The sequence below is a fragment of the Macrotis lagotis genome, chromosome 4 (assembly GCF_037893015.1).
Source record: "Macrotis lagotis isolate mMagLag1 chromosome 4, bilby.v1.9.chrom.fasta, whole genome shotgun sequence".
NCBI lineage: Eukaryota > Metazoa > Chordata > Mammalia > Peramelemorphia > Peramelidae > Macrotis > Macrotis lagotis.
Genome location: NC_133661.1, coordinates 208,925,827 through 208,953,656, shown reverse-complemented (window position 1 = coordinate 208,953,656; position 27,830 = coordinate 208,925,827). Strand labels below are relative to the sequence as shown.

Below are 27,830 nucleotides of genomic sequence, written 5' to 3'. Positions count from 1 at the left end.
ACTACAACTTATGTAGAATAGTTACTACAGCAAAGAGGGAGAGAATTCGGGCTAAAGGGGCACACACACTTATTGAAACATGGATCTCAAGCATTAAAAATAACATGTCGATATGTCATTACATAGTGTTGATATTAGGAAATTGATCTTGATTATGATGAGATCTCCCATTTAATATTAAATATTTTAGATGCCACATCAACTGTGAATTCATGGGAACATAGATTCAGAACTAGAAGGGACCTCAGAGTTCTTGGAGACCAATTCTGTCATTTTATACATAAGATAACAAAGACACAGAGAGATTAAATTTCTTTTTTTATCTTCAATATTTTAAAAAAATATTTATTTTTGAATTTTGCAGTTTCCCTCTAATCTCACTTCCCTCCCCCCACCCCCCACAGAAGGTATTCTGATAGTCTTTACATTGTTTCCATGCTGTACATCGATTCAAATTGAATGTGTTGAGAGAGAAATCATTCTTAAGGAAAAAATAAAGTATATGACATAGCAAAATTACATAATAAGATCACTTTTTAAAAATTTAGAAGTAATAGTCTTTGGTCTTTGTTCAAACTCCACAATTCTTTCTTTGGATACAGATGGTGTTCTCCATTGCAGACAGCCCCAAATTGTCCCTGATTGTTGCACTGGTGAAATGAGAAAGTCCATTAAGATTGATCATCAGGGGTGGCTAGACCTCAGGCACTTAATAATTACCTAGCCGTGTTGCCTTGGGCAAGCCACTTAGCCCCATTGCCTTGAAAAATCTAAAAAAAAAAAAGATTGATCATCAACCCCATGTTGCTGTTATGGTGTTCAGTGTTCTGGCTCTGCTCATTTTGCTCAGAATCAGTGCATATAAATCCTTCCAGGCTTCTGTGAATTTCCATTCCTCCTGGTTTCTAATAGAACAATAGTGTTCCATAACATACTATATATAAAACACAATTTATTCAGTAATTCCCCAATAGACGGACATTCACTCAATTTCCAATTTTTTGCCACCACAAACAGAGCTGCTATGAATATTTTTGTACAGGTGATGTTTTTGCCCTTTTTCATGATCTCTTCAGGGTATAGACCCAATAGTGGCATTGCTGGATCAAAGGGTATGTGCATTTTTATTGCCCTTTGGGCATAGTTCCAAATAGCTCTCCAGAAAGGATGGAAGAGTTCACAGCTCCACCAACAATGTATTAGTGCCCCAGATTTCCCATATCCCTTCCAACATTGATCATTGTCCTTTCTGGTCATATTGGCCAGTCTGAGAAGTGTTAGGTGGTACCTCAGAGATGCTTTAATTTGCACTTTTCTAATTAGTAAAGAATTAGAGCAGTATTTCTTATGACCATGAGATTGCTTTGATTTCTTCATCTGAAAAATGCCTCTGCACATCCTTTGACAATTTGTCAATTGGGGAATGGCTTGGTTTTTTTTTTTATAAATTTGACTCAGTTCTCTATATATTTTAAAAATGAATCCTTTGTCAGAAATATTAGTTGTAAAAATTATTTCCCAATTTACTACATTTTTTGATCTTGTCTTTGCAAAAGCTATTTAATTTAATGTAATCAACATTATCTAGTTTGTTTTTAATGATGTTCTCTATTTCCTCCTTGGTCATAAACTGTTTCCCTTTCCATAGATCTGGCAGTTAAACTACTCCTTGATCTTCTAGTTTGCTTATGATATTGTCTTTTTTGTCTAAATCCTATACTCATTTTGATCTTATCTTGGTATAGGCGGTGAGATGTTGGTCTAATTCAAGTTTCTGTCATACTAACTTCCAATTCTCCTGACAGTTTTTGTTGAAGAGAGAGTTTTTATTCCAAAAGCTGGATTCTTTGGATTTATCAAACAGCAGATTACTGTAATCATTTCCTGCTATCTCTTTTGCACCTAGTTTATTCCACTGATCCACCACTCTGTTTTTTAGCCAATAACAGACAGTTTTGATGACTGATGCTTTATAAAATAATTTTAGAACTGGTAGGACTAAGCCACCTTCTTTTGTACTTTTTTCATTAAATCCCTTGAAATTCATGAATTTTTACAATTTTTTCTAAATCAGTAAGTAATTTTTTTGGAATTTTGATTGGTAGGGCAATAAATAAGTAATTTAATTTAGGTAGAATTATCATTTTTTATACTAGCTCAGCCTATCCATGAGCAGTTGATATTTGCTCAGTGTGAGAAGTGTTTTGCAGTTGTTTTAATAAAGTTTCTGAGTCTGCCTTGGCAGATAGACTCCCAAGTATTTTATATTGTCTGAAGTTACTTTGAATGGGATTTCTCTTTCTAGATTTTTCTTCTGTACCTTGCTAGTCATATATAGAAGTGTTGAGGATTTTTGAGGGTTTATTTTATGTCCTGCAACTTTTGTTAAAGTTGCTAATTGTTTCTAGTAGTTTATTAGGACTCTCTATCATGCCATCTGCAAAGAGCAAAAGTTTTATCTCTTCCTTCCCAATTCTAATTCCTTCAATTTCTTTTTTCTTCTCTTATTGCTGAAGTTAACACTTTTTTTTTTTTAGTTTTTGCAAGGCAATGGGGTTAAGTGGTTTGCCCAAGGCCACACAGCTACGTAATTATTAAGTGTCTGAGGCCGGATTTGAACTCAGATACTCCTGACTCCAGGGCCAGTGCTCTATCCACTGTGCCACCTAGCCTCCCCTTGAAGCTAACATTTCTAACACAATATTGAATAGTAGTGGTGATAATAGGCATCCTTTTTCCATCCTTGATCTTAATGTGAATGCCTCTAGCTTATCCCCATTGCATATAATGCTTGTTGATGGTTTCAGATAGATATTGCTTATTATTCTAAGGAATAATCCATTTATTCCTAGGTTCTTTAGTGTTTTTAGTTGGAATGAGTGTTGTATTTTGTCAAAGGCTTTTTCTGCATCTATTGATATAATCATGTGATTTCTGATAGGTTTGTTATTGATATAATTAATTATACTAACAGTTTTCCTAATATTGAACTAACCCTGCATTCTTGCAATAAATCCTGCTTGGTCATGGTGTATTATCCTAGTGATATTTTCTGTAATAGTTTTGTTAAGATTTTATTTAAGATTTTTGCATCTATATTCATCAGGGAGATAGGTCTGTAATTTTCTTTCTCTGTTTTGGCTCTTCCTGGTGTAGGTATCAGCACCATATTGGTGTCATACAAAGAGTTAGGCAGAGTTCCTTTTTCACCTTCTTTTTCAAAGAGTTAATATAGAATTGAAATCAATTGTTCCTTAAATGTTTGATAGAATTCACTTGTGAATCCATTTGACCCTGGAGATTTTTTCTTAGGGAGTTCAATAATGACTTGTTGAACTTCTTTTTTCGAGATAGTGTTATTTAGGTATTTAATTTCCTCTTCATTTAACCTAGGCAACTTATAGTTTTGTAAATATTCATGCATTTCACTTAGATTATCAAATTTATTGGCACACAGTTGGGCAAAATAATTCCATTTATTACCTTAATTTGCACCTCATTGGTGCTGAGTTCACCTCTTTCATTCATGATACCAGCAATTTGGTTTTTTCTTTCTTTTTTTAAATCAAATTAGCCAGAGGATTATCAATTTTATTGTTTTTTTCCATAAGATCAAAAGTTTTATTTTTTAGTTCATTAGTTTTCTTGCTTTCAGTTTTATTAATTTCTTCTTTAATTTTTAGAATTTCTAATTTGGTATTTAATTCAGGGGTTTTAATTTGTTCTTTCTCTTTTTTAGTTCCATGCTCAGTTCACTTATTTCCTCTTTCTCGAGATTCATTTTCTAATATATTTCCTATTAGAAATTATTTCAATGCTTTTAAACAGAACGGACACAAACTTTATTCAAAGAAACCATAATAGCTACAAAACTCCAAGAACTTTTAAATACTTGAGGCAACTCCAGTCAGATCTGGAAATATATTTCTCCCTTTGGTTTTTACAAAGTAGTAGGGTTAAGTGACTTGTCTAAGTTCATTTGTTAGTGTTAAATGTCTGAGGTCAAACTTGAACTCAGGACCCCTTGACACCAGGGCCACTACTCTACACTGTGTCATCTACCTGCCCCCAGCAAACATTTATTAAGGTTCTACTCTGTGATAGACACTGAGCCAATAAGTAATAGTCAATGACAGAGAAGAATACTTACAAAGTGATTAAGTCCCCTTTAGGATGATGTAAGACAGAATTTGAACTAAGAACTTCATGACTGCAAAAGCATCACTCTATCCATTATACCAGTCAGATATTTTTGTTACTGTTATATTTGGGGAGAAGCTGTATTTTCAATTTCATTGGTACAGTAAACTCCTATGACAGATAATCCTTCCATCATGTAGATCAGTAGATTGTATTTTATAGCCTCAGAAATTTGCCTAAATAATAATAATAATAAGAGATTTTAGGGATTTACCTTTAGGCAATGATCTTGTATATGTCTAAGGCATCGTTTGAATCCAAATTTTTCCATTTTCCAAAATAGCCCCTCTTTCTATCTATTCCCTCATAGTATCTCACATTATTTATTATTATTATATTGTTATAATAGTGTATCAGCTTTAAGGTATCTATGGGGAGTGGAATATTAAAATAGTTCTCCAGAAAATATTTTGAAAGTATTTATATTAAATTCCTCTTATGAATCCTTTAATATAAATACAATGGAAAATATAAGATATACTTCTGTCACAGTATAGTCTACAGCAGGTTCCTGGGGTTTCCTACATTCTTTCAAGGGATCCCTAAGGGCAAAGTTATTTTTATATTAATATTAACACATTATTTGAATGGTAAAATACTCCTGTACTCTTTCTTTTTCTTCTATATATCTTTATGAGGTCAGATTCTCTTTATATACTTTAATCAAAGCAGCATATGACAACAGATTGAATGAAGATATAGATATTAATCCAATATTAAACAGATGTACACAAATATGTAAAGTGATGACACTCTTCTCACTAATTTTTTCTCTTCAAAAATATAGTTATTTAAAAATGTTACATACATTATTGTTACATATATTATACACTATATATCATTACATATATTAATTACTGTTATTTTAAAGAAATTAATGAATTATTTAAAAATTTTATCAGTTTTAATTTCTGATCTGATAAATATTGATAAATATAACCGACATAAAAATCTCTTTGTGGTTCTCAATAATTTCTAGTAAACAGCTTTTGAGATCAGAAAGTTTGAGAACTGCTACTCTAATCCACTGTTGTGTGACAAGAATTGATAGCAATTTTGTTTTATACAAATTCTGAAATCAAGCAATTTATCTCCTAAATAATACTCTTGAGTACTAAACCTGAAATGTTTTGGCTTCAACCCAAGTCAAACTTGAAATGAAACTAATTCTCCAGAGCACTTCTCTAACTCTGTATATTTAATTGTTATAATGAATAGAATGCTTGTGTCATGATGACTTGTGTTTTTAAGGTAGAATAATGGCAGGTAGGATGAAAGGGAGGGAGCAAAAATTCTCTAAATGGGAAGAAAAAATTATACTCATATAAAAAGAGATATTTAATATTAACTAATGTTTAGTAGCTTTTCTAGATAATTATGTCAGAACAGACTAAATGGGAACTTTTTTTTTTTTAAAGCTGAGCCTCTTTAACATCAAAACACTACCAATGGATGTGCGGAGTGTCAGTCAGCCTGTAAATATTTTATTTATAAGACATTCAGCTTTCTGTTAGTTGGATATCTAAACGTCTGCCAGCATTATCTCCTGCTTCATACTCTTGTTTTAGAGACACTGTCTCCTCTTCAATTTCCTTTCTTTCACACTTCTCCAAATCTGATGTATGTTTTATATTTGTCTTGGGCCATGTACTTTTTTGCAGACTTATGAAATTCAATAAAATAACTGAAACTACCCAATATCTGGGTAATTGGCATCTATAACTGAGGGCAGATAGTGAAAATAAATAGGGAAACCCAAGGTAACTAATCTTTGTCATTTGTTGGAACCCTTGGACAGAAGTTCATGGGGGGGGTAGGTTGAAACTACACTGTTGACAGTATTGGGAATATTTTAAAAAATTACCTGTCTGGTTAGTTTCATTTTCCAGTGAAGGGAGAATAACCAAACAAATTGCACATATTTTAATTATAAGAAGTAATAATCATTACTATAGCTTATACTAATGAAAATTTAGCAAAGGCTATTTTTTCCCATTAATTAATCCAGTTTTAGTAACCTTCAGTATTTCATAGCCCTTGTTATCTTGTTGTTTTGTTATTTTAGTTTTGTTGGACTCTTTATAACTCAGTTTGGGGTTTTCTTGGCAAAGATATTTGAGTGAATTGTAATTTCTTTCTCTAGAAAGAAATTTTTACAGCCAAAGAGGTTTAAGTGACTTGCCCAGGATTATATAAGTAGTAAGGGTGTGAGGTCAGATTTGAATTTAGATCCTCCTGACTCTAGGAGTACTTGGTACTACTTAATGCCCTGTTCTATTTTACCAATATTTGTGATAGTTACATGAGATTTCCTGAAAATTTCAGATATCTCCTAAAATGGTATAATGCCTTGATTGTGATCTCCACTTTGACCAAGGAAAAGTTCAGAATACTGTGTTTCCCCCTTGTATAATTAGTCATTTAAGTTATTTTATTTTGACGTTTCATAGTTCTGTTTAAAGCAGCTCTCATAGAAATAAAATTATTTATATGAAGTACTTTGTCATATCAGGTATTATTTTCCTTTTGGTTTCAGTCTGTATATTTGATTTTTTTGAGTAGTATCTTTATCTTTTTTTCATCCATATGCACATGTATATTTTTAAATTATAAAATTTTCTTCCATCCTCCCTTCCCACTCCCCTCCCCTCAATGGCAAACAGTCAGGTTAGAATTCTACTTACATATTTTTGATAAACATGTTTACATTTTCAGTATGAGGAATTAGGATTAAGGATTAAGATACATAAGAGATAATTTTTATAAAGTATTCATCGGATTCTGAAGGGTATTTTTTTGTTTTGCTTTGTTCCCTTTCTCTGGATGGTGATAACACTTTCCTTTCATCAAGGTTGATCATTTCACAATGTGGTTGCTAATGTGTTCATTGTTCTTTTGGTTCTGCTCCCTTTGCTCAGCATCAGATCCTGCAACTCAATACTTCTCTAGAGTCCAACCATTTATGGATTCTTATATAACAATATAATATTCCAAAGTATTCATGTACCATAATTTTTTAGCCATTCCCCAATTGATGGGCATCCCCTCAATTTCTAATTCTTTGCCACTATAAAAAGAACTGTTGTGAATATTTTGGAACATGTGGGACTTTCCCCATTTTTTATGATTTCTTTTGGATTTAGGCCTAGAATTGGAATTGCTTGGTCAAAGAGAATGAACATTTTTATTGATCTTTGGTCATGGTTCCATATTGCTCTCCAGAATAGTTGGATCCATTCACAACTCCACCAGCAATGCATCAATGTCCCAATCTTCCCACAACCTCTTCAAAGTTGGTAATTTTCTCTTTTTCTCATCTTGGTGAATCTGATAGGTGTGAAGTGATATCTCACAGTTGTTTTAATTTGCATTTCTCCAATCAATAATGATTTGTAGCACTTTTTCATGTGATTATATGTAACTTTAGTTTCTTCATTTGAAAACCGTATATTCATGTCTTTGACCATTTATCAATTGGGGAATGACTTGTAACCTTATAAATTTGTTGCAATTCTCTATATATTTTAGAAATGAGACCTTTATCAGAATTCCTGGTTGTGAATATCGTTTCTCAACTTTCTTCTGTCCTTCTAATTTTGGCAGCATTGATTTTATCAGTGCAAAACTTTTTAATTTATTATAATCAATATCATTCACAGTGTATTTGATTTCAAACTGCTTTAAGTTATTGTCAAAGTTTCAACTGGGTAATAATATGTTATAAAGAAGAAATCCAAGATTGATTGTCAGTCATAAAGATTATGTGCCAAGCATTGGGGGAATTAAAAAAGCTGAGCCTTCTTACTTCTACCCAAACAAACAAAAACAAATCCTGTTCTCAAAGTGTTAACATACTAATGAAGGAGAAAGGATGGAACCAGCCATGTACAAACAGGCTATCTACACAAGAAATTGGTGTTAGGAGAGGGAAGGCATTCACATTAATGGGAATTATTAAAGGGTTCTTGTAGTAAGTGGGATCTTCACAAAGAAGTCAGGGCATCTAGGAATTGTAAACCTGGTGTTCAGTCAGTGAGTGAAAATTTCCTGGGTTAGCTCATTATTCAGTTGTTTGTTTGTTTGTTTTTTTGGATTAGAAGAGAGGTGTGAAGTGGTGGTAGGGAGAATCAAGGGGTATGATGGTTTGTTCGGTGGTGTCTTGATGTCTCACAGTTCATCCAAGAATGAAAAAGCTGTTATGTCTAGTTCCCTGCCAGGATGTGAAGTTTCTTGAGCTAAAATCAGATTCTAAGGATGGGGCTGGACTAGTGCCAGATAGCTGTACCCTCTAATTTTGACATAACCTGCATTATCCAATTGGCATTTTGTAGTGGAATTTTATGTCCCTCATAGCTATAGAAAAGGTGAATTTCAGAATACAAGGCATAATCATTTAAGATTTCATTAGGGAGCAATGCATTGTCTCTCTAGTAAGATTTTCTCTGACTACTGGATTATAATTTAACATAAGGTTCATAAAATATAAGTAGGACAACCATATAATATGCTATAGTTTACAAAATATTTTACATTCATGTTCAATAAGATCCTCACAAGAACCTTTTAAAATGGGCAATGCCAGAGATCCTGCCCCCATTTTATAAGTGAGGAAATTTGAACTCAGAGGTCAAATGACAACTCCAAGATGGCACAAATGATAAATGATTCAGCCTGGATTTGATCCTACCTTCTCTGACTCAAATCCCATGCTCTTTCCACCAAACCATTTTATGAGATTTTGCACTTTAAGAAAATCAATTAAAACTTTAATAACAATGAAGACCATAAGGTTTTGCTCTAGTAAGATATATTTGGCTTGCTCCTTGAGGCTAAAACATATCAAGTTAAATTCTTCATCTTGGGAAATAATACTCATTGCTCTATATTCAAATTAAAATTTTGGTACATACTAATTTTCAGGTCTTTGGACATTATTAGCAACTTAAATATTGGCTTATATCTAGTTCTATGTAATTTCGTCCATTGCAGCATCACAGTTCACATGTCTGGTTAATGGCTGATGTAATTAAATAGATCTTGCAACATATTTCTTTACACTTTTGTTTCTTAATTAAAATTTTACTTTGACTATCTATCATCTATCTTTAATAATTATCTTATATCTATCTGTCTGTCTGTCTTAGCTAACATCCTGATCACTGGGTTATTTAGCTATCACTTTTTTTTTCAGAAAATGCTTCCCAGAATTGCTGTAAGGTACATTTTAGGGTTCAAATAGGAGGCATCCTATAGTTGAATGTCTTAGACTAACAATACTTCTTTGAGACTATGAAACCAATTAAGCCAGAACTTCCTGCAATGCTCATTGCATACTTTTCTTTTGCTGAGAAAACAAGAAATTATAGAGACAGTCTTAAATGAACTTTGGAGGAATCAATATTTCCAGGTTAAGAGGACTGAATGTCCATTGCTATACTGACAAAGTGACAGGAAACTTGGAAAATAAGAATGGGTTCCACATTAACTATCAGGTACATATCTGTAACTCAGTTCTGTGTATGCTTAACTGTAGACGTTTAAGTGAGTATCTTTCCAGCTATCTCAGGATGGATACATAATATAGGAGTCTTCTGATTATACCTAAGTCTTTAAATGTTTCTTTGATTCAGTGTTCAGACTAGTTAATTTGCAGAAGACGTGAGAAGGCTTTTGGGATAGCATTCATGGTTTAGTGGAAAGCCCATGGGATCATTGAAATATAGATTTCAAGTTGGAAAGGATCAGGATCATAGAGGTCATCTAATCCAAGGTCCTCATTTTACAAATAAGGAATTTTAGGCCCAGAAAAATTTTTGATTTACCCATCATTACACAACTAATAAGCAACAGAGCTGAGATCAAACCTGGCTCTTTAACTCCAAATCCAACAACTTTCCCATTATTACACACTGAACGTGTAATAGTAAAAGATCTTGCTTTGAGACATAGCTTATTCACTGACTAATGCCTTTGTAAAGGACTTTTTCTTATATAAAATATATAATTAGATAGTTATAAATACAAATTTTCTTAATGGGATTTCCATATAGTTCATTTAGAGAATCAAACTATTTTTTATTTAAAAGGGATCTTAAAGCTATTCTAATGCTATAGTCTAAGTTAAAAGATCAGTAAACAGGACTAGAAAGGATAAATGGATTTTTTTCCTATATCTTCACTTATCCTTTCTAGTCCTTTACAAAGGTATAAATTATGTCTGATTATTGTTTAAATGGGTGATATCTTATCATTCTTTATTATAAACTGTTCCTTGGTCTTGTCCTAGCCTCATTCATCTCTATGAATTTTTTCATATACTTTTCTGCATATGATACACATCCTTATTTCAACATGTTAAAAACTTCTCTCTCATCAGAGTTTGACCCCTCAACCCAATGAAGAAAAAACAACCTTGAAAGTCATCTCTTCTTTCTCATATTTTTATATACCTCTATCAAAACTTTTGCTCTTTGATCTTATCATGCTGTATTGTTCAGTTGTTTTCCGTTATAGTTATCTCTTCATGATCTCATTTGGGATTTTCTTGGCAGAGATATAGAGGGGCTTGCCTTTTCCTCCTTCAGCTCATTTGACTTATGTGGCAAGCAGAGTTAAATGACTTATTCAGGGTCACATAGCCTGTAAGTGTCTGCTTTGAACTCATAAAGATGAGTCTTTCTGACTCTAGGCCCAGCACTCTATCCATTGTACCACCTAGCTACTCCTATCATGTAATACTTAATATCACATGCTTTTTGCACACATCTGCTTATTAGAGTTTTCATCTTTGCATCTCCATTGCCTGGCACCATGGCATACACATAGCAAAACTCTACAATTGCTTGTTGAGTGGAATGAATATTTCAGGTGTCCTACAGTCAATCACAGGATCAAAGATTTAGGGACTTTGGAGGTCATCTAGTTCAAACTTTTATTTTACAGAAGAAATTGAAGCCCATGGGAATTAATTAATCATCACAGGTGTCTGTCATACTAGGACACTAACTAAACATTTTCAGTGCTAACAGGAGAAACAAGCTAACAGGTGAAAACTTCTTTTTCTATATCTATCTTCCCTAAGAGAAAAAAAAATATTTAGTGGTAGGGAATAACCTGTGATTTTTAACTGGTCAAGGGAGATCCCCACTGTGCTTGTCTGCCAATGCAAGTCAATACCTTTTCTGAAACATACAGCCTTAAAGAGTTGCCAAGAGTAATTAAAATGTAGTGACTTGCCCAAGGTCAGATCTTTTGGCTCCAAGACCAGATCTCGATCCTCTTCAGCAGCCTTCCTATGAGTATTTTTAGTTATTACTCTAAGTCTTGAGATGACTTATTTATTCTGATTGGTTGTCTCGGAAACTAGCACAAATCAGGTGAGTCTTGCTGGCACCTGGAAAATCTTTAAGTTACTACATCATTTTCCAAGGGAATCTATAAAACTAGGAAAACTGAGGCACAGGTAAATTGTTTGATCCAATCTGTAGCTCATAAAAATATGCCCCTAGTTCACATGCAACCTTTTTTTACTTACTATCTGTGTAATTTTGAGCAAGTCATTTAAGTCATTTGAGCAAGAAGTCTCTATACTTCAGTTTCCTATAAGATAGTTCCATCTATAAAATGGGAGGGGAAAGTCTTCCAGCTTTAAATCTAAGATCCTAGGTGACTGAAGCTAGAGTTAAGTTGTGAACCAAGGCAAGGTAATACTTTCTAAACAGTCTAGCTGTTTTATCCTTTTTAAAAAGAATTATATTGATACTTTAAAAAAATTACCTTGATACTTTAAAAAAAATTACCTGTTTCTTTCTCTTTCACTTTTCTCCTTTCCAGGGAACTTTCTCTTATAACAAAGGAGGGGAGGGAAAATGGTTCAGAACAATTAAACAAAATGCTGAAAAAGACTGATATTATGTGCAGTGTTCTATGTCTGTAGTTCCCTACCTTTTCTAGGAATGGCCTTCTCATGTTTTCTTTGGGAACAAGTTTGGTCATAATTTCATAGCATTCTGCTTTGATTATTTTATTGTTTTTTTCATGCCTATTGTTTTAATTACTATACATACTATCTTCCTGTTCTGTCTACTATACTTTACTTTGTATCAACCCATATATGGCCACCAAGTGTACAGTGGATAGAGCACCAGTCCTGGATTCAGGAGGAGTTCAAATCCAACTTCAGACACTTACTAGCTGTGTGATCTTGGACAGGTCCTTTAATCCTGATTACCTCATATCCAGGGCCATCTCCAGTCATCCTGATTCTTACCTGGACCCAGATGACTCTCATTTGTCATGGCATAACCTCCTTGATGTTATGGTCTTTTTTAAGAACGAAGGACAGATATCGTCATTATCATCATGTCTTCCTATATTTATCTGTATCCATTATATTTGTTACTTCTTACAGCTCAGTAATATTCCAATTAAGATTACATATCACAACTTGTATAACCATTCCCCAATTGAGGGGTATATACTTTGTTTCCAGTTTGTTCATACTGAAAAAAAGTTACATTTCTGAGCTGATGAGATTCACCCGTTCCCCCCCCCCCCCTGAAAGCTTATATTTTTTCTCTTCTTTCTACACCAAAACCCACTTTTGTTACACAGCATCAATTTCCCTCACAAAGAGCCATGGATAAAAAACTTTGGTGGATGATCCATGAGCGTGTCTAGCTGGTTTCCTTCCCTCCCTTCCTCCTTCCCTTCCTTTCTCCCTCCTTCCCTCCTTCTCTCCTTCCCTCCCTCACTTCTTTCCTTCCTTCCTTCCTTCCTTCCTTCCTTCCTTCCTTCCTTCCTTCCTTCCTTCCTTCCTTCCTTCCTTCCTTCTTGTAAAGAAACTCTAAAGCAGTTCATCTGCTTTGAGATAGCTTTACAGACTTGCCTGGGTACTGAGATATTAGCTAACTTGTTCAGGATCCCTCAGCTAGTTTGTGTCAAAGGTAGAACTTGAACTTTTTTTTTTTTTAGGTTTTTTGCAAGGCAAATAGGGTTTAAGTGACTTGCCCAAAGCCACACAGCTAGGTAATTATTAAATGTCTGAGGCTGGATTTGAACTCAGGGACTCCTGACTCCAAGGCTGGCACTCTATCCACTGTGCCACCTAGCCGAACCCTGAACTTGGTTTTTATTGATTTAGGGGACACCCCTCTAACCATCATACCGAATTGTTTCCCAAGTACCTCATAAAACACTATGGACATGGGCAAGTCCAATATAATATTAGTTCCTGTTACCTACTGAGCCATTGACTCTAGCTGTGATGATGATTTTAAGTGAACACATTTTTTTTGTCCCATCCAATCACTTATACTATCATAAAAGAGATGCTTCCCCTTCTAAAAAAATAAAAAATCCTAAAACTGAAAAAATAGGAAATTTCTTTTGGTGAGGAAACTAAATATGTTGTAAATAAAGCAAACAAACAATGAACTCATGATTTAAATTGTATTAAGCCTAACTGACTTACATATATCACCTGTCGGGTAACAATCCATAACATTTGATAGGCCCAGAGTTGCTGTTGGAAGGCTCAAGCAAACTGCTATAATCCTGCATTATTTCCTTTAAAAAAAAAAAAGATGATCCAAGAACCCTTAAACACGTAAACAAAACTAGTTTTTTTGGGAGGGAAATAAAAGTAATTTTAATAACAATCTTTCAGTGGGAGGCTAGGTGGCATAGTGGATAAAGCACTGGCCTTGGAGTCAGGAGTCCCTGGGTTCAAATCCAGTCTCAGATACTTAATAATTACCTAGCTGTGTGGCCTTGGGCAAGCCACTTAACCCCATTTGCCTTGCAAAGAAAAACAAAACCCTAAAAAAAAATAAAAAAAAATCTTCAGCAATATGCTTTGTTGGTTTGTCTTTAGCAAAGCTTGTCTAGGTGACAAGGAACTGGGATGTCTTAATAATAACCACTACAATGACAATAATAGCAATTATAATAACTGCTAGCATTTATATAAGGATTTAAGGTTTACAAAATGCTTTACTGATATTTAATTTTATCTATACAATATTCTAGGAAGATAGGTATTATTAATCCTATTTAACAAATGAGGAACCTGAGGCCAGGTGAGATTAAAGTGACTTTTTTAGGACAAACGACTGAAGACAGATTTGAGCTCACGTCTTCCTGACTTTGGGCCTAAGAACTTTAGCGCTGTACAATCTAATCAGTTAGATTGTTCCAGAAAAATTGTAATATTTATCATTTTATTTTGGTTATAGGAATTGTTTAAAAATCTTAAAAACATGTATATATTATGCATAAATTATTAGCCACTTATAGGGTTGTTGAAAAGTAGTATTCTTATGTGAACATTGAGGTACCTACTAAGAACATGAATCCTTTCAATAGGCAAACTCAGAGGTTGATCAGTGGTAATGTATTTCTTTCCCCACCACCCTGTGTAGTTCAATTCCCTTGCTGATTTAATTGTTAGCTTCTGTTTTGCAATGATACTGCCAGCAAGAAGGTCAGTTTGTGCCAAATTTGCCCCAGGAAATAACTCACTTTGCTAGGACACCTGTAATAAGTAAGCACAACAGGGTGAGTTCTCAGTGATCTATCACTTCAGACTTTTTGCCTGTGATTCTGAATTTGCTTGCTTTTGTGACTTTTAAGTCAGTCATTTACATTCCCCCCCCAATACTTTTTGTGGTTTAATATCTTACTTATCACTGGAAACCAGGGTCCAGTTAGTTAAGGTTTCAGTTGAACGTGAAATGTGACTTTCTAAGCTTGTCATGCATCAAACTGTTATGGCTTGCAATTGTTTAAAAAAATTCATTTTGTTATGAACTAGCCTGTTTTCAACTGGGCTGTTCAGAGATGGATTGCTTTCTGGAGTTTTTGACAGGTGTAATTGTTAAGGCGTCATCTGGTCTTGTTTGCACAAAATACATTTTAGCCAACTGTAGGACTTGCCCGCTAATCTTTCTCACATCATTCCATTCTTTGCTTGCCACTAGACAAATCCCCTGTTATTTGACCAGATGGTGGAAAATCCATTCTCATGATAAGTTGCTTCTAGTTTGCATTTAGATTACCTGCAAAAATGGAACAATTTACTACTCTGCCTCTAACCATCTCTTTCCTCCTTTTTTCCCTTAGTTTGACTTCTTGTAACTAATTATTTAAATTCTGCCCTGTGAGTTAAAATTAGTCATAGCTTACATGTTTCACATGTATGTAAATGCACTTAAGTCTACCTCAAGCTGCATGATGGGTCCATCCAGAGATGAAGTGACATGTAGGGATGGGAAAATGGGTTGTTGGAAGCTCAAATGCAGCAGTTCATAATAGGTCCAAAATTGAAAGGCATGTTTGAACTTTTTTTTAAATGGAAAGTATTTAACCTTTAAAACAAAATCCAGTAAAGAAATGCATACGACAGCTTTTCCCCCTTTTCCTTTCCTTTCCTTTCCTTTCCTTTCCTTCCTTCCTTCCTTCCTTCCTTCCTTCCTTCCTTCCTTCCTTCCTTCCTTCCTTCCTTCCTTCCTTCCTTCCTTCCTTCTTCCTTCCTTCCTTCTTCTTTCTTTCTTTCTTCCTTTCTTTCTTTCTTTCTTTCTTTCTTTCTTTCTTTCTTTCTTTCTTTCTTTCTTTCTTTCTGATGGATAAAATGCTGGAGCAAAGGGAGTTGCGGCACAAAATATTAAGTAAAGGTTGACTAGGGGAGTTGATTCTTACAGTTGTTTGGGATGCTAGATTTTTTTCCTAGCAATTTCCTCAAACTGAATGCAAACTAAAATTTCCTTATAACCTTTCCTGCCATGAACAAAAGACCAGTTTTATTCTGTCCCAGTGCTTTTCCAGAGTAAGTTGATTTACTAATCATTCAAAATGAAGCTTATATGAGGTGGATGTTAACTACTTCAAATTGATCATACTCAAATTCTCCAGTTTTTTAAAATAATTTTAATGTAGGTGCAAAATACAAGAAAGCAATTTGAAAGCATAAAATGACATAAAATAGAAATATAGTTAGAATACCCAGAAATAAATAGGCAGTAGGCAATATGATCTTAGATCCAATCATGAATATTTTTCTAGACAAGTATATCTGTTGACACTGTTGATGTTATCTGTTAGAATATAAGTTTTAAGGGGGTAAAATAGAAAATTAATTTTTTAGGTAGAACTTATTATTATATCTAATAAACCTCTCTGTAAACTAGTACTTCATTTCAAACTCATTTCTTATTTCTTGGTTTTTCTTATCATCTTTATAATAAAATGCCATATGTGCTCATATAGCTTTGAGATTCCAGTGAAAGTTAATGAGCATAGTATAGTTTAAATTATAGCTATGAGCAGAATAGTATAGATCTTAAAATCAACTTTATTAACAAGGAGCAAACATTTTACTGTAAATATAGCTGCTTGAATGCCATTGGTTTTGAAAAGTTAGGTGGCTAAAAGTCAGGTAGCTCTGAACATTATCTCCAGGATATATCAGGAATTTGTTTAATAGAAGCAGTTGTAAATGGAATATTAGATTGTATTTTTATTTTATTTTATTTTTTTAGGTTTTTTGCAAGGCAAATAGGGTTAAGTGGTTTGCCCAAGGCCACACAGCTAGGTAATTATTAAGTGTCTGAGACTGGATTTGAACCCAGATACTCCTGACTCTAGGGCCGGTGCTTTATCCACTGTGCCACCTAGCCACCCCCTAGATTGTATTTTTAAAGAATTCATTTGATCATATGTTTAGAAATAGAAGGGACCTTGTAGTCATTAAGTCCAACTCCTTATATTACAAATGCGAAAATGGAGACCAAATGGAGTTAAGTGACTTTTGCCTAGGAACACAGGGCTAATTAATGTTTGAGGTGATATTCCAGTCAGATCTTTCTAACTCCACTTATAGAACTCTTTTTCACTATGCCACATTCTTGATACTTCTGTTATTAAAAAAGAATTATCAGAAAAGATATTGAGTATTATCAAATATTAAGCAAATATATACTTAACATCTATGTTCAAGTCAACCCTTATTCAGACCTTATTTATTTCAGAATTTGACCATCACTTTATTTATTGCTGTATCTAAGTTTATATAGAACAGTATAACAATATGACCATGTTGAACTCATAATAAAAAAGTATTAAAATATAATTTGTATCGAGAAAAGTTTTCTGATTTTCTGATGCAGTAACATTTAAGTTCAATGTTTGGTACCCTCTTTGATCATGTCTATTAACTAAATTTTTTACCTCTCTTTTCAAAAAGGAATATTTTGGAATATTCAAATAAATCATTTTCCCTGCTTCCAAAGGCTTGAGTTTCTTTTTTGGAAGAAAAGATCATATAACTGCTTTTCCTTCCTTCCCTCCCTCCCTTCCCTTCCTTCCTGCCTTCCCACCTTCCTTCCTTGCTTCCCTCTCTTACTTCCCCCTTCTCTTTCTCTTTTTCTTCCCTTTTTCACATCTCAGAATGTTTGCAAATAAATGTCTGGGCTTTCTTTTATGAGAATGAGAAAACTATGAAATTTATTGTTTTTTCTTAAAGTCAAATGCATTGCCCAATTGTGACAATCAACTGTTCTCAAGTGCCTGGTAATATTTAATATTCTAATATTTAATATTCTCTTTTATTCCCTTAGATGGTTAATATTTTAATACTCATGTTTCATCTTGCAAGCTGTCTCCAATCCTATTTGGAAGTAGGCTCAATATAAATATGATATTTTATATATATGTGTGTGTGTGTGTGTGTGTGTGTGTGTGTGTGTGTTAAACTCAAAGAGATATTGACTTTCCTCCCATTTTGTTGCTAGATTATAATCATCTGAGTGGAGTGATATACTCTTGAATTCATGACAAATTGGTAACTACTAAAGCACTAAAGTCGTTAGTTTTAAGAGATAATTTGGATTGTAATCCCTTGAATGGTGTAAATTGCTAATTAAGTTTTGGGCCATATAAATTTCTTTACCTCTTTCACTGGTACCATTGTAAGGCACAAAGATATTGATTTTTATGGAAAACTGGAAAAGTACAAATTTCTAACGGTGGAAATTTCTGTTCTTGGGTGTATGTACACATTGCAATTGTGTGTAGAGCTCAAAACTGTAAAGAATCAAAATATATTAAATTTCAACATACTTATTGTCCTGCATTCCAGTTGACTGTAGAGAATCTTTAGTCATGTCTATCTGTTTTTGATACCTCTACAGAATAACTGTCCAGCATCCTCTGCCCAACCAATCAGAATGTAGGAAAATCTACAGATATGACGGAATCTACTGTGAATCTACCTACCAGAAGTATGTTGAAATCTTTGTGAGTCTTTCCTCTGGCTCGTGCATCAGTACTTGTGGTTGCCAGCTATTCAAAAATATACATGTATAGAAACCTTATTTTTCTCTGATTAAATGGGAAAAAGACAAATCAAAGAAAAAGTACCTCTAAAACCAAGATATAAAAAATGTTAATTCTTTTGAAATTATGCTAAAAGTTTTTTTTAAAATGACTTTATTAAAGCTCTTAGGTAAGCTGCTGTATATTGCAATAAACAAGTACTTATATGCAAGAAAATCTAGGCAAAATACAGTGCACAGGTGCTTCGCATCTTAGGGATTTGAAAGGTGTGTTATGTATAAATTAGCTGTCACTTTTTTTCAATCCTGTAATGGAATGATGAGTTGTAATTTGCATAATCCTTTAAGAAGTCAAATTATACTGTCATGTAGCAGACTTAACATGCTAGCTAAGATTTCATAGCTTTGCAGCTAATTAGTATGTACCTTATAGGACAGTTAAATTGAAGATGAGTCCTCTTGCTTTGCAGTCTTTTGCCTTTGTCCGTTATTTAACAGAAACTGCATTGTTAGTAACAGGCTGTTATAAGTATTGCAGAAGAAAGTACCCTGGATAGTAGGAATAAAAGGCATTTTAATGTAATATAGTTTGACTTTTATTGCCTTTGCTGTGGGAAAAGTTTTTTTTAGTATAATCCAGATTAGATTCTTCAGAGCAACAACCATTTCTAATTTATCCTTGCATCCCTTCCCACAATACTTAAGACAATGTATTGGATGTAGTAAATATTTGATAAATCTTTGTGGAATTGACAGAATTCTAGATAAGACTGAAATTTATATTTTCTAGAATCATTAAGGAATACTTTAAGTCAAGTGTGAACAGTTATGATATTGACAGCTTAAAAATAGCAGCGTAAACAAAATCATCATTATAACTACCACTTGCTAATTCTTAAATTTTTATATATCACTATTTAAATCTTCATATTCATATTAACTTATCTGGTTCCAAAGTTTGTCTTTAAAAAGATGACTTTTTCTTGAAGAAATTTTTTTATTGATAGTTGATGTGAAGAGTTGATTTGATCAAACAGTATATGTGAAGTTCTTATTTCCTTTCTACTTTCCCAAATACATTGCGGTTTTCAGATTTTTGTTTATGCTTTCATTGCTGTTCTTGTGTCCTTTTAAGTAATTGAGAAACCAGTTTCTTTGAGGGCTTCTCCTGTCTCTAAAGGGCATAAAATGCAGTTTGAGTTATGTTAGACATAAAGAAAAAATTAGGGCTGTTTTGTTTAGGCTTGAGAATTTCATTATTACTTTAATAAGTCATGATCTGAGTTTTACTTCCTGATAGTCTCATGTCTTAATGAGTATAATTTTCTTCATTTGTAACTGGTTGAAATATACCATAAATGACTTATATTATATGTTTTTGTGTGCATAGACACAGGTGTGTATAGATTATGCAAGTGTACACATATATATGCACAGTTACACACATGCATGTGTATATACATGTAAATATGTAGGCAATATACATGTATAAATATGTATATTGTGTGTGTGCATGTGCACATATATGCAAAACCAAATATTTTATTTTTTGTATATGTAGAAAATTTCTTCATTAATTCCCAGTTGTTTTTCATCAATTTTTTAACTGTCAGGCATTTTTGATGCATAGACTTGGAGTAGTTGCCAAGTCTGAAGACAGGTCTTTTGCAAGAGGTTGTTCAACAAGATGATCCATGTATCTCTCTGTTTGATCAGGGGTGATCTGTTGTAGACCATTTTAGTCATTGTGAACTGTGTTCATTTGCAAACTAGCTTCCCAGCTTTGACATTTCTTCAGGCTTGGAGGTTGAGGTTTGGTCATTAGGTGTCAGTGATTCAGGCAATCCAACACCTTTCCACCACTGGGATGACTTCACTTTTACCCTACAGATCATCTCTAGGGATTACTCTTCAGGAACGGGTATTCTTTGTAGTCAAAATAGACACAATAGGTAGCACAGCTGTGACTGCCAGGGATGATAGTCTTTGGGGGGATATTCATAACAAGAAAATATTGGCAAATAAATGATGAAGAAGGGGAGAAAATCCCCAAGATGTTAAATCAGAGCACTGTCACTGGGATGATTAATAGTGTTGAATTTTTTCATGATTCTGCTTATCTGAATTGTTTTGAAATTATGGTGTACATTTAATGATTCCTTTAAAAAGCATGTGGTTAATTGAGCTATGAAAGAAAATAGGTATTAGATGTGTGTGAAGTTGAGTCACTTGCTAGGCTTAGACATCTTATATTTGGTATTGATACATACCTTATCTAGAGGTGGTTATTATTATCATTATTATTGTTTATTATTGCTGTTATTAGGCATTTTATATCATTCCTTTTACCATAGAACTGCAAGTATTTTATAAAATAGATAGTTATCTTTATAGCACCCTTGAGAATAGGAGGCTACAAATAAGAGTGAAAGTAATAAACTCCCAGATCGCAATCTCCCAAACCATAAATCAGCCCAACAAAATTCCAACAGCCATAGGCCAGACTATCACCAAATACAATACTCATGGTTATCACTTAGAGTTCTCTCCCAGTTTCTCCAGGGCATCAGAGTGAAAACAGAGAGGGAACTGTTGTGATCCCTACTTTATGTCAAGCAAATCATTGATACTATGGTCTAGTAGATGACTAACACTTCACCCTAAAACACTCTTTACTCTTCTTCTAACAAAAGGTAGGTTCTATCCCAGCCATATTATCTGTTGTTTATAGGATTCAGTGTTCATAAGATTATAAATTTTTGTGCTAATTTCTTTTTAGTGGTAGTGAAATTTTACAGCCAAGAAAATCACTGCCTCAAAATAATTATTTTATTGTTTCAGAATATTATGAACATATACAGCAGATACCATTCTAAGCCATCTTTTAAAAATACTTCCAATTGTGATCATGGACTTTCTCACATGGGACCAAATTGTTATGCTTGCAAAGCACCATACATTTATTTTGAACTAAAATTCAGCAATTGAGTTAATGAACTATCTACTACTGGTTACCTCTACTCATCTCTATTTTTTTCCTAATGTTTGTGTTAGTACTTTAAGTGGTACAATTTTTTTGTTGGATATGAGAATAAAGGAACAAAGGATCATTAGCTTTTCATTATATAGTAACAAAATAGATTTTGAAAATGGTTTCTTATTTTTGATATATTGTATTTTTTATATACTGTAATTTATATTCCATATATATATCAACCTAAATTAATGAATAATTATTGTCAATTCTGGGGGCAGGGCAATAATGACAAACTGGAGACTAAAGGATTAGTAGAATACTCTGTTTTTTTCATACCCTATAGTGTAAGAATGTGGAAAATAAACTTTTAGTCACTTAGCATCTATTTAATGTCCTATTGCATTGTATTGAGCATTGGACATACAAAGAAAAGGTAAAAGACAGTCCTGAATCTCAAGAAATGAATGAAAGGAATAAGCACATGCAATATTCAGACTAAGCTAATATTTTTGGATATACATACATGTAAAAATGAAATTAATTTCTTGAATAATGAGTGACCTTTTTCAATGAAGTGAGGGAAGTTTTTAATAACAAGGTCCTTTTGAGGAGAGGTAGGTTGGCATGTGAAAGGAATAGTCTAGAAGTCAGGAGAAATATATTCTTGCTTTAGCTTTGCCACTAAGTGTCTGGGTAATATTGAGCAAATCACCTAATTTTTTCCAATCTCAGTCTCATACTCTAACAGGGTTGGGGGGGTAGATGAAATGATCTCTAATATATCTTCCAATTCTGAAAAATTCTATGAATCATAATTTCAAGCCAGATAAATATTAAATTTAATGAGTCAGAGGAAAACGATTGCACAAAGCATGTGGAAAGGAAGATACACAACAGGTGGAAAGACTTTTCTTTAGTGTTTAAATGCTGAGCAGTGATAGTTATAATAATGGAGTAATAGAAGTAAATGCTTAATAAAAACTCATTGACTGAATACTTTAAAAAAGTCTTAAATTCAATGTCCAAAATTTAGGCTTAATTCAGAATTTTGATTGGAAAAATTATGATGAAAAATCCATAAGAAACCTTTGAGATCATCTGGTCCTCAATCACTTAATTTTATAGGGGAAGGAACTTAGATCAGTTGAGAAGCCCAGTATCCTACAATTAGTGAATTAGAGAGCCAGGACTAATACTCTAGTCATTGGATTCCCTGTCTAGTACACTTTAAACTATATAATGTCTCCCTTCTAGTGGGTATAGGAGAACATGGGAAATAATTAAGGCAGTAGATAAGAAAGACTGCCCATGTAGCAATTTATAGAAAAAACATGAATACATATTATGAACATACATGCACAATACATATTTACATGCATATAGAATGCATATATGTGAATAAAATTTTATATATGTATATACATATGTATGCATTCATATATGAATATACATGTAAATATACAATATTTTGAACAAAAATAACATTCAGCAATTGAATTAAGGTACTATCTACTACTAGCTTCCTCTTCTCATCTCTATTTTTCCATAATGTTTATGTCAGGACTTTAAATGGTATAGATTTTTGATTGGGCAAGAGAATAAAAGAATAAAAGACAAAATTATGAGGTTTTTCCTTTGCCTACCTCCATTAAATCCCTTTAAAATCACTTCTTAATTCCTTTAAACACCTCACCTCTTCATAGTAAAGACATTTTGGTGATAAAATAGTAGTTAAGGTGCTAAGATCAGGAAGATCTGTGTTCAAATCTAATTTCAGACATTACTAGCTATGTGATCCTGGATAACTCATTAAAATCTATTTGCCTTTTCTTCCTTACCTTTAAAATGATAATAAAAACAATATCTACTTCCCATGGTTCTTGTAAGGATAAAATGAAATGTAATTCTTAGAATTTTGTATAAATATTAGCCATCATCATTAGCAGCAGGAGTAACCTGCACCTACTGAACTGAAATAACTAATTTTTGCAATTTACAAGTCCATATATATATATATATATATATATATATATATATATGTTGTTAGCTAATGATAGTTTATGATATCCTTCCAAGGCTGTATGAACTTTAAAAAAGAATGACAGAGTAAAGCACATTCAAACTAAAGCAATAATTCTATAATGGCAGAAACTTAAACATCCTGGACAAAGTAGGGAAAACAGTTTTGAGTAAAGAGCAGTTTTCTGGTACCATTAAAGTCATGCTATATAGAAAGCATTTTTGACTTGCTAATTAGTAGTAGTAGTAGTAGTAGTAGTCATCATCCCTGACCTGGAAAAATAATTTAGTAATAGGAACCTAAGGAATTATGTCAAAAATTTTTAAGTGAAGCATCAAAAAGATTTGATTGAGTGAGGAAACAAAATCTGAGTTTAAGGAGGAAGAGAATTTTTTAAGAGGGTAATGATGGAGGTATAAGTTGAACCAGGAAAGGGTTCAGTGGATAATCAGAAATTGAAGCAAGGCAATAGGCTAAGGCAGTAGTGTTGAATACAAAAGGGAGGTCAAGGAGAATACATTTGCACGATTGAATTCATTCAAGGGTTGTTTTAACCTGGTCTGATTGATTGATGGTTATGCCATAGGCTTCTTATCCAAATTGAAGTAATTTATGCCTGTTGTGTTTAGATCAGTAAATAGCCAAGTATTGAAGAGGAGAGGAAGAAATACTTAATGAACTTGAGAAAAAAACTCTAAATGAATCTGTATGTTAAATAGATACCAAACTTGGCAGCAAGAAATGCTTCAAGCATTTAAATATCTAATTTAATTCTTGTTTTCAAGTGATGTCTTTGAGGCTTTTTGGGTGGTTTTTACTAGTTTATCTCTGTAAATTCTAATATCACTGAGATATTTGGACAGGAAGTTACCTGAGGGAAAGAGGGGGTGTTGCTGTAACTCAAGTGCAATTGGTGACTCCAAAATTATTTAAGTTTATGATTAGAGTCACTTGAAGTGACCTATGTGATTGGACACAATGTCATTCCTCATTCTTCTTTATCAACTTTCCTTTTTATTTTACTTCAGCTAGAATATAAATATTTTATACCATAAAATCAGCTACTTATTTTAAAATGGTTTTATTTGAACCTTTTTTATCAATTGATTAATTGTGTTTGCTTGAAGATTGGCATCACTCAATAAAAATGGTTCTAGGCTAGGAGAATCTCCTCTCCTTCATTTCTTTCCACAGCCACTAAAATACACACACACACACACACATATAAATATATAGATACATATATATGTCTGAGAACAAAAATGAGCAGACATAGGTAGCATAGTTCAAAGAGAAAGGAGACAAACTGATTTCACATATTTTCATTTTAATGGGTATTCAGAATTTTGTTAACTAGTGATTTCAGAAAGATGATCACAAATGGCTTTTTTTGGTAACTTGTATTAAATAAGAATAAGATATAATATGATTTAATATGTAAACTAGAAATGAAATTAATCTTGTTTCATTTGGGGAACAGTATCTTAATCTTTGAGTTGAGTTTCTAATAATACACTTTTAGTGATGTTTCTATACTTTTATAAATTGTGAGACTCTCAATCTTTGAATACCAAGGGCATTTTTCTTTGGGAGATTCTAATTTTCATTCTAGAATCAGAACTAGTAGCATTATTCAAAGAAAATGATAAACAAATCTCAATTCTTATATGACTTTTGGTGAACCCCTTTATTGTCTTTCATTGATTCGGCATCTGTAAAATGGGAATAATAAATTTTTCCCTAAAGTGATTACTAATGACAGTGGAGATAAATGATGAAGCCAGTTCAGTTATGTAAAAGAAAGGAAATCTAGCCACCAGAGACTGAGTTATTGTTTTTATTTTAATTATTACTCCTAATTTCAATTTAATGGAAAATGGGAGAGAAAAATTTATTTTAATACTATTAGTTTAGAATCTCACTTATGACATGTATTTGAAGATGTAAAAATTGATTTGTATTCAGGGCCTTTCATATGAGAAATTGTATTTTTATACCTAGAAAAAGGAAACTTGAGATGAGGATTTGCTTCAAATTTAGGACAAGGTTAAATATAACTTGATTTATGACAAGCTCTTGAAAATAGTGTGAAAGTGTTATTTGTATGCAAAGTCTTCTAGCCTGGATTGTTGATAAAAAGGCTGCACATGTAATGCTCATCCAACACAAAAATATATCAGACCTTCCCTCTTATGATGAGAAAATAGATTATTTTCTCATAGTACAGCAACCAAATAAAATAACTTGGTTAATAGCAAGGACAAGACTGTTATTTCATTCTTTATTTTTCTGTTCCCTGTACTGTGTAATATTAATTAGGCAAACTTATTTTTTGGTTTGTTTTTGCCATTATAGCTATAGGAGGATTGGTTTGCACAGGGTTTTCAGTAAATTATATTGGGTCTATGGGATCCATAGTTTGGTGAATGAGTTACAGTATTAGCACATAGTAAGTTCTCTAAATATTGTTTTAAATTGAATGAGATGATATCTCAGAAGAGATATTGCTCTTCAACTATCTTTTAAGAATGGATGCTTGGAAAATGCCTGGTTAAATGACCCATAAATATATATTGATATTAAACCTGTAAATATATGCTACTCTAATACAAAGACTATTTCTTCCATATTTATATAATGAATTAATGAATGAATATTTTTTCTCTGAATATGGGTAATACTCCTGTTATTTTGGTGTATAAATCACCAGACTTAAAAACTCATATGGAAAACAGAAGTTGTACAAGAATGACCTTAACAATGAAGCACATTTGACTGAACTAGTTAAAAACTGCTGCCAACAATTAAAATTGGCATTGTTCTCTAAAAATATGATAGATATTTATAACTAAAAATGTAAATCATAAATTTATATCTGTAAGAGATCATCTAATACAAACATGTATGTTTATTGGTGAGGAAACTAACAGATAACTTATTTATCCAAAGTCATGTAAAACGAGTGGCAGAGTCAAGTTTTAAACAAAAGTCTCTTGAGAGCCCCTTTCCCTTTTCTTTTTATTTATTTATTTATGTTTGGAGGCTAACAGGGTTAAATGACTTCTCATGGGTCAATCAACTAGTAAGTGTCTGAGGCCAGATTTAAATTTGGGTCCTCCTGAGTCCTCCTCTTCTTTTTAAATAAAATTTTCTTTTAACTTGACATACATCAAGCATGAATCTTTCCATTTACACAGAACAAAAAAAAAGAAAATTGAATATGAAGTTTTGAATATATATACTACATGTAACGTTTTAAAATTTGAATTTAACTTGGCAATGATTAGTATTGAGGGCTTGGACTTGGCATTGAAAGAAATGACTGAAACCTTTTAAAATTTCATTCTCTGATTAGTGTTTAAAAGGCATTCCTCTCTTAGACTCTTCTCTCTTTGGAAGTATGGAGAAGTTTATAATTTACAGGATCCCTTTGAAGATTCTTTGAAAGTTACAAGGGTAGCTATCATATTATTTTCTCTTATTTGAAAGTTAGTATTTGTGATAGAATACTATTGTGCTATAAGCAATGACTAGCAGGATGCTCTCAGAAAAACTTGGAAAGGCTTATATGAACTGATGCAAAGTGCAATGAGCAATACCAGGAGAACATTGTATATGTAACAGTAACATTGTATGATGATCAGCTCTGAGTGACTTAGCAGTTCACAGCCATAGAAAGATCCAAAACTAAAACAAGTTAAGATTAAACTTTTACCTCAATTGTAGAACTCACTACTTATTTGACTTTGTACAAGTCACTTGACCTCTTTGGCCTTCAGTGTTCTAATTTGTAAAATTAGGAAATTAAATGTTTTTAGGTGTTGTAAGGCAGTGGGATTAAGTGACTTGCCCAAGGTCACAGATAGGCAAATTATTATGTGACTGAGAATGGATTTGAACTCAGGTCCTCTTGATTCCAGGGCCAATGTTCTATCCACTGTACCACTTAGTTGCCCCAAAATTAGGAAATTAGACTAAAGATTTATGGTCCATTTTTGATTAAGATAGACCTATATGTCTCAAAACCTTCTAGTAGTTCTCAGGAAATACAAAATACTCCACTTATTGCTTTTTTTCACCAGCTTTCTAAAAGTTGAGATAATATCCCCTATCAGGGTTGCTCAAAGTGGATCAGAGCCAAATCTTGAGGATGCTTTCAGAATTTTTGATGATTTTTAGATTTATTCTTTCTCTCTACCAAACCCATTCACAGAATGAACTGGGAGTGGGGAAAAAAATCAAGTTATCTTGGCACAGGCAAGCACAAAGCTCTGGACTAAGAGCATATTTTACAGTAAATACA

General features: G+C 33.0%; 1 protein-coding gene across 1 annotated transcript in view; it reads left to right on the top strand.

Annotated features, from left to right (window-relative positions):
• Positions 1-27,830, top strand: part of NPAS3 (neuronal PAS domain protein 3) — a 1,122,614-nt gene that overhangs the window by 116,169 nt on the left and 978,615 nt on the right. Inside the window, 1 exon segment of the mRNA XM_074235345.1 lies at positions 18,387-18,476. Within this exon segment, the coding sequence (XP_074091446.1) occupies positions 18,387-18,476 (90 nt within the window).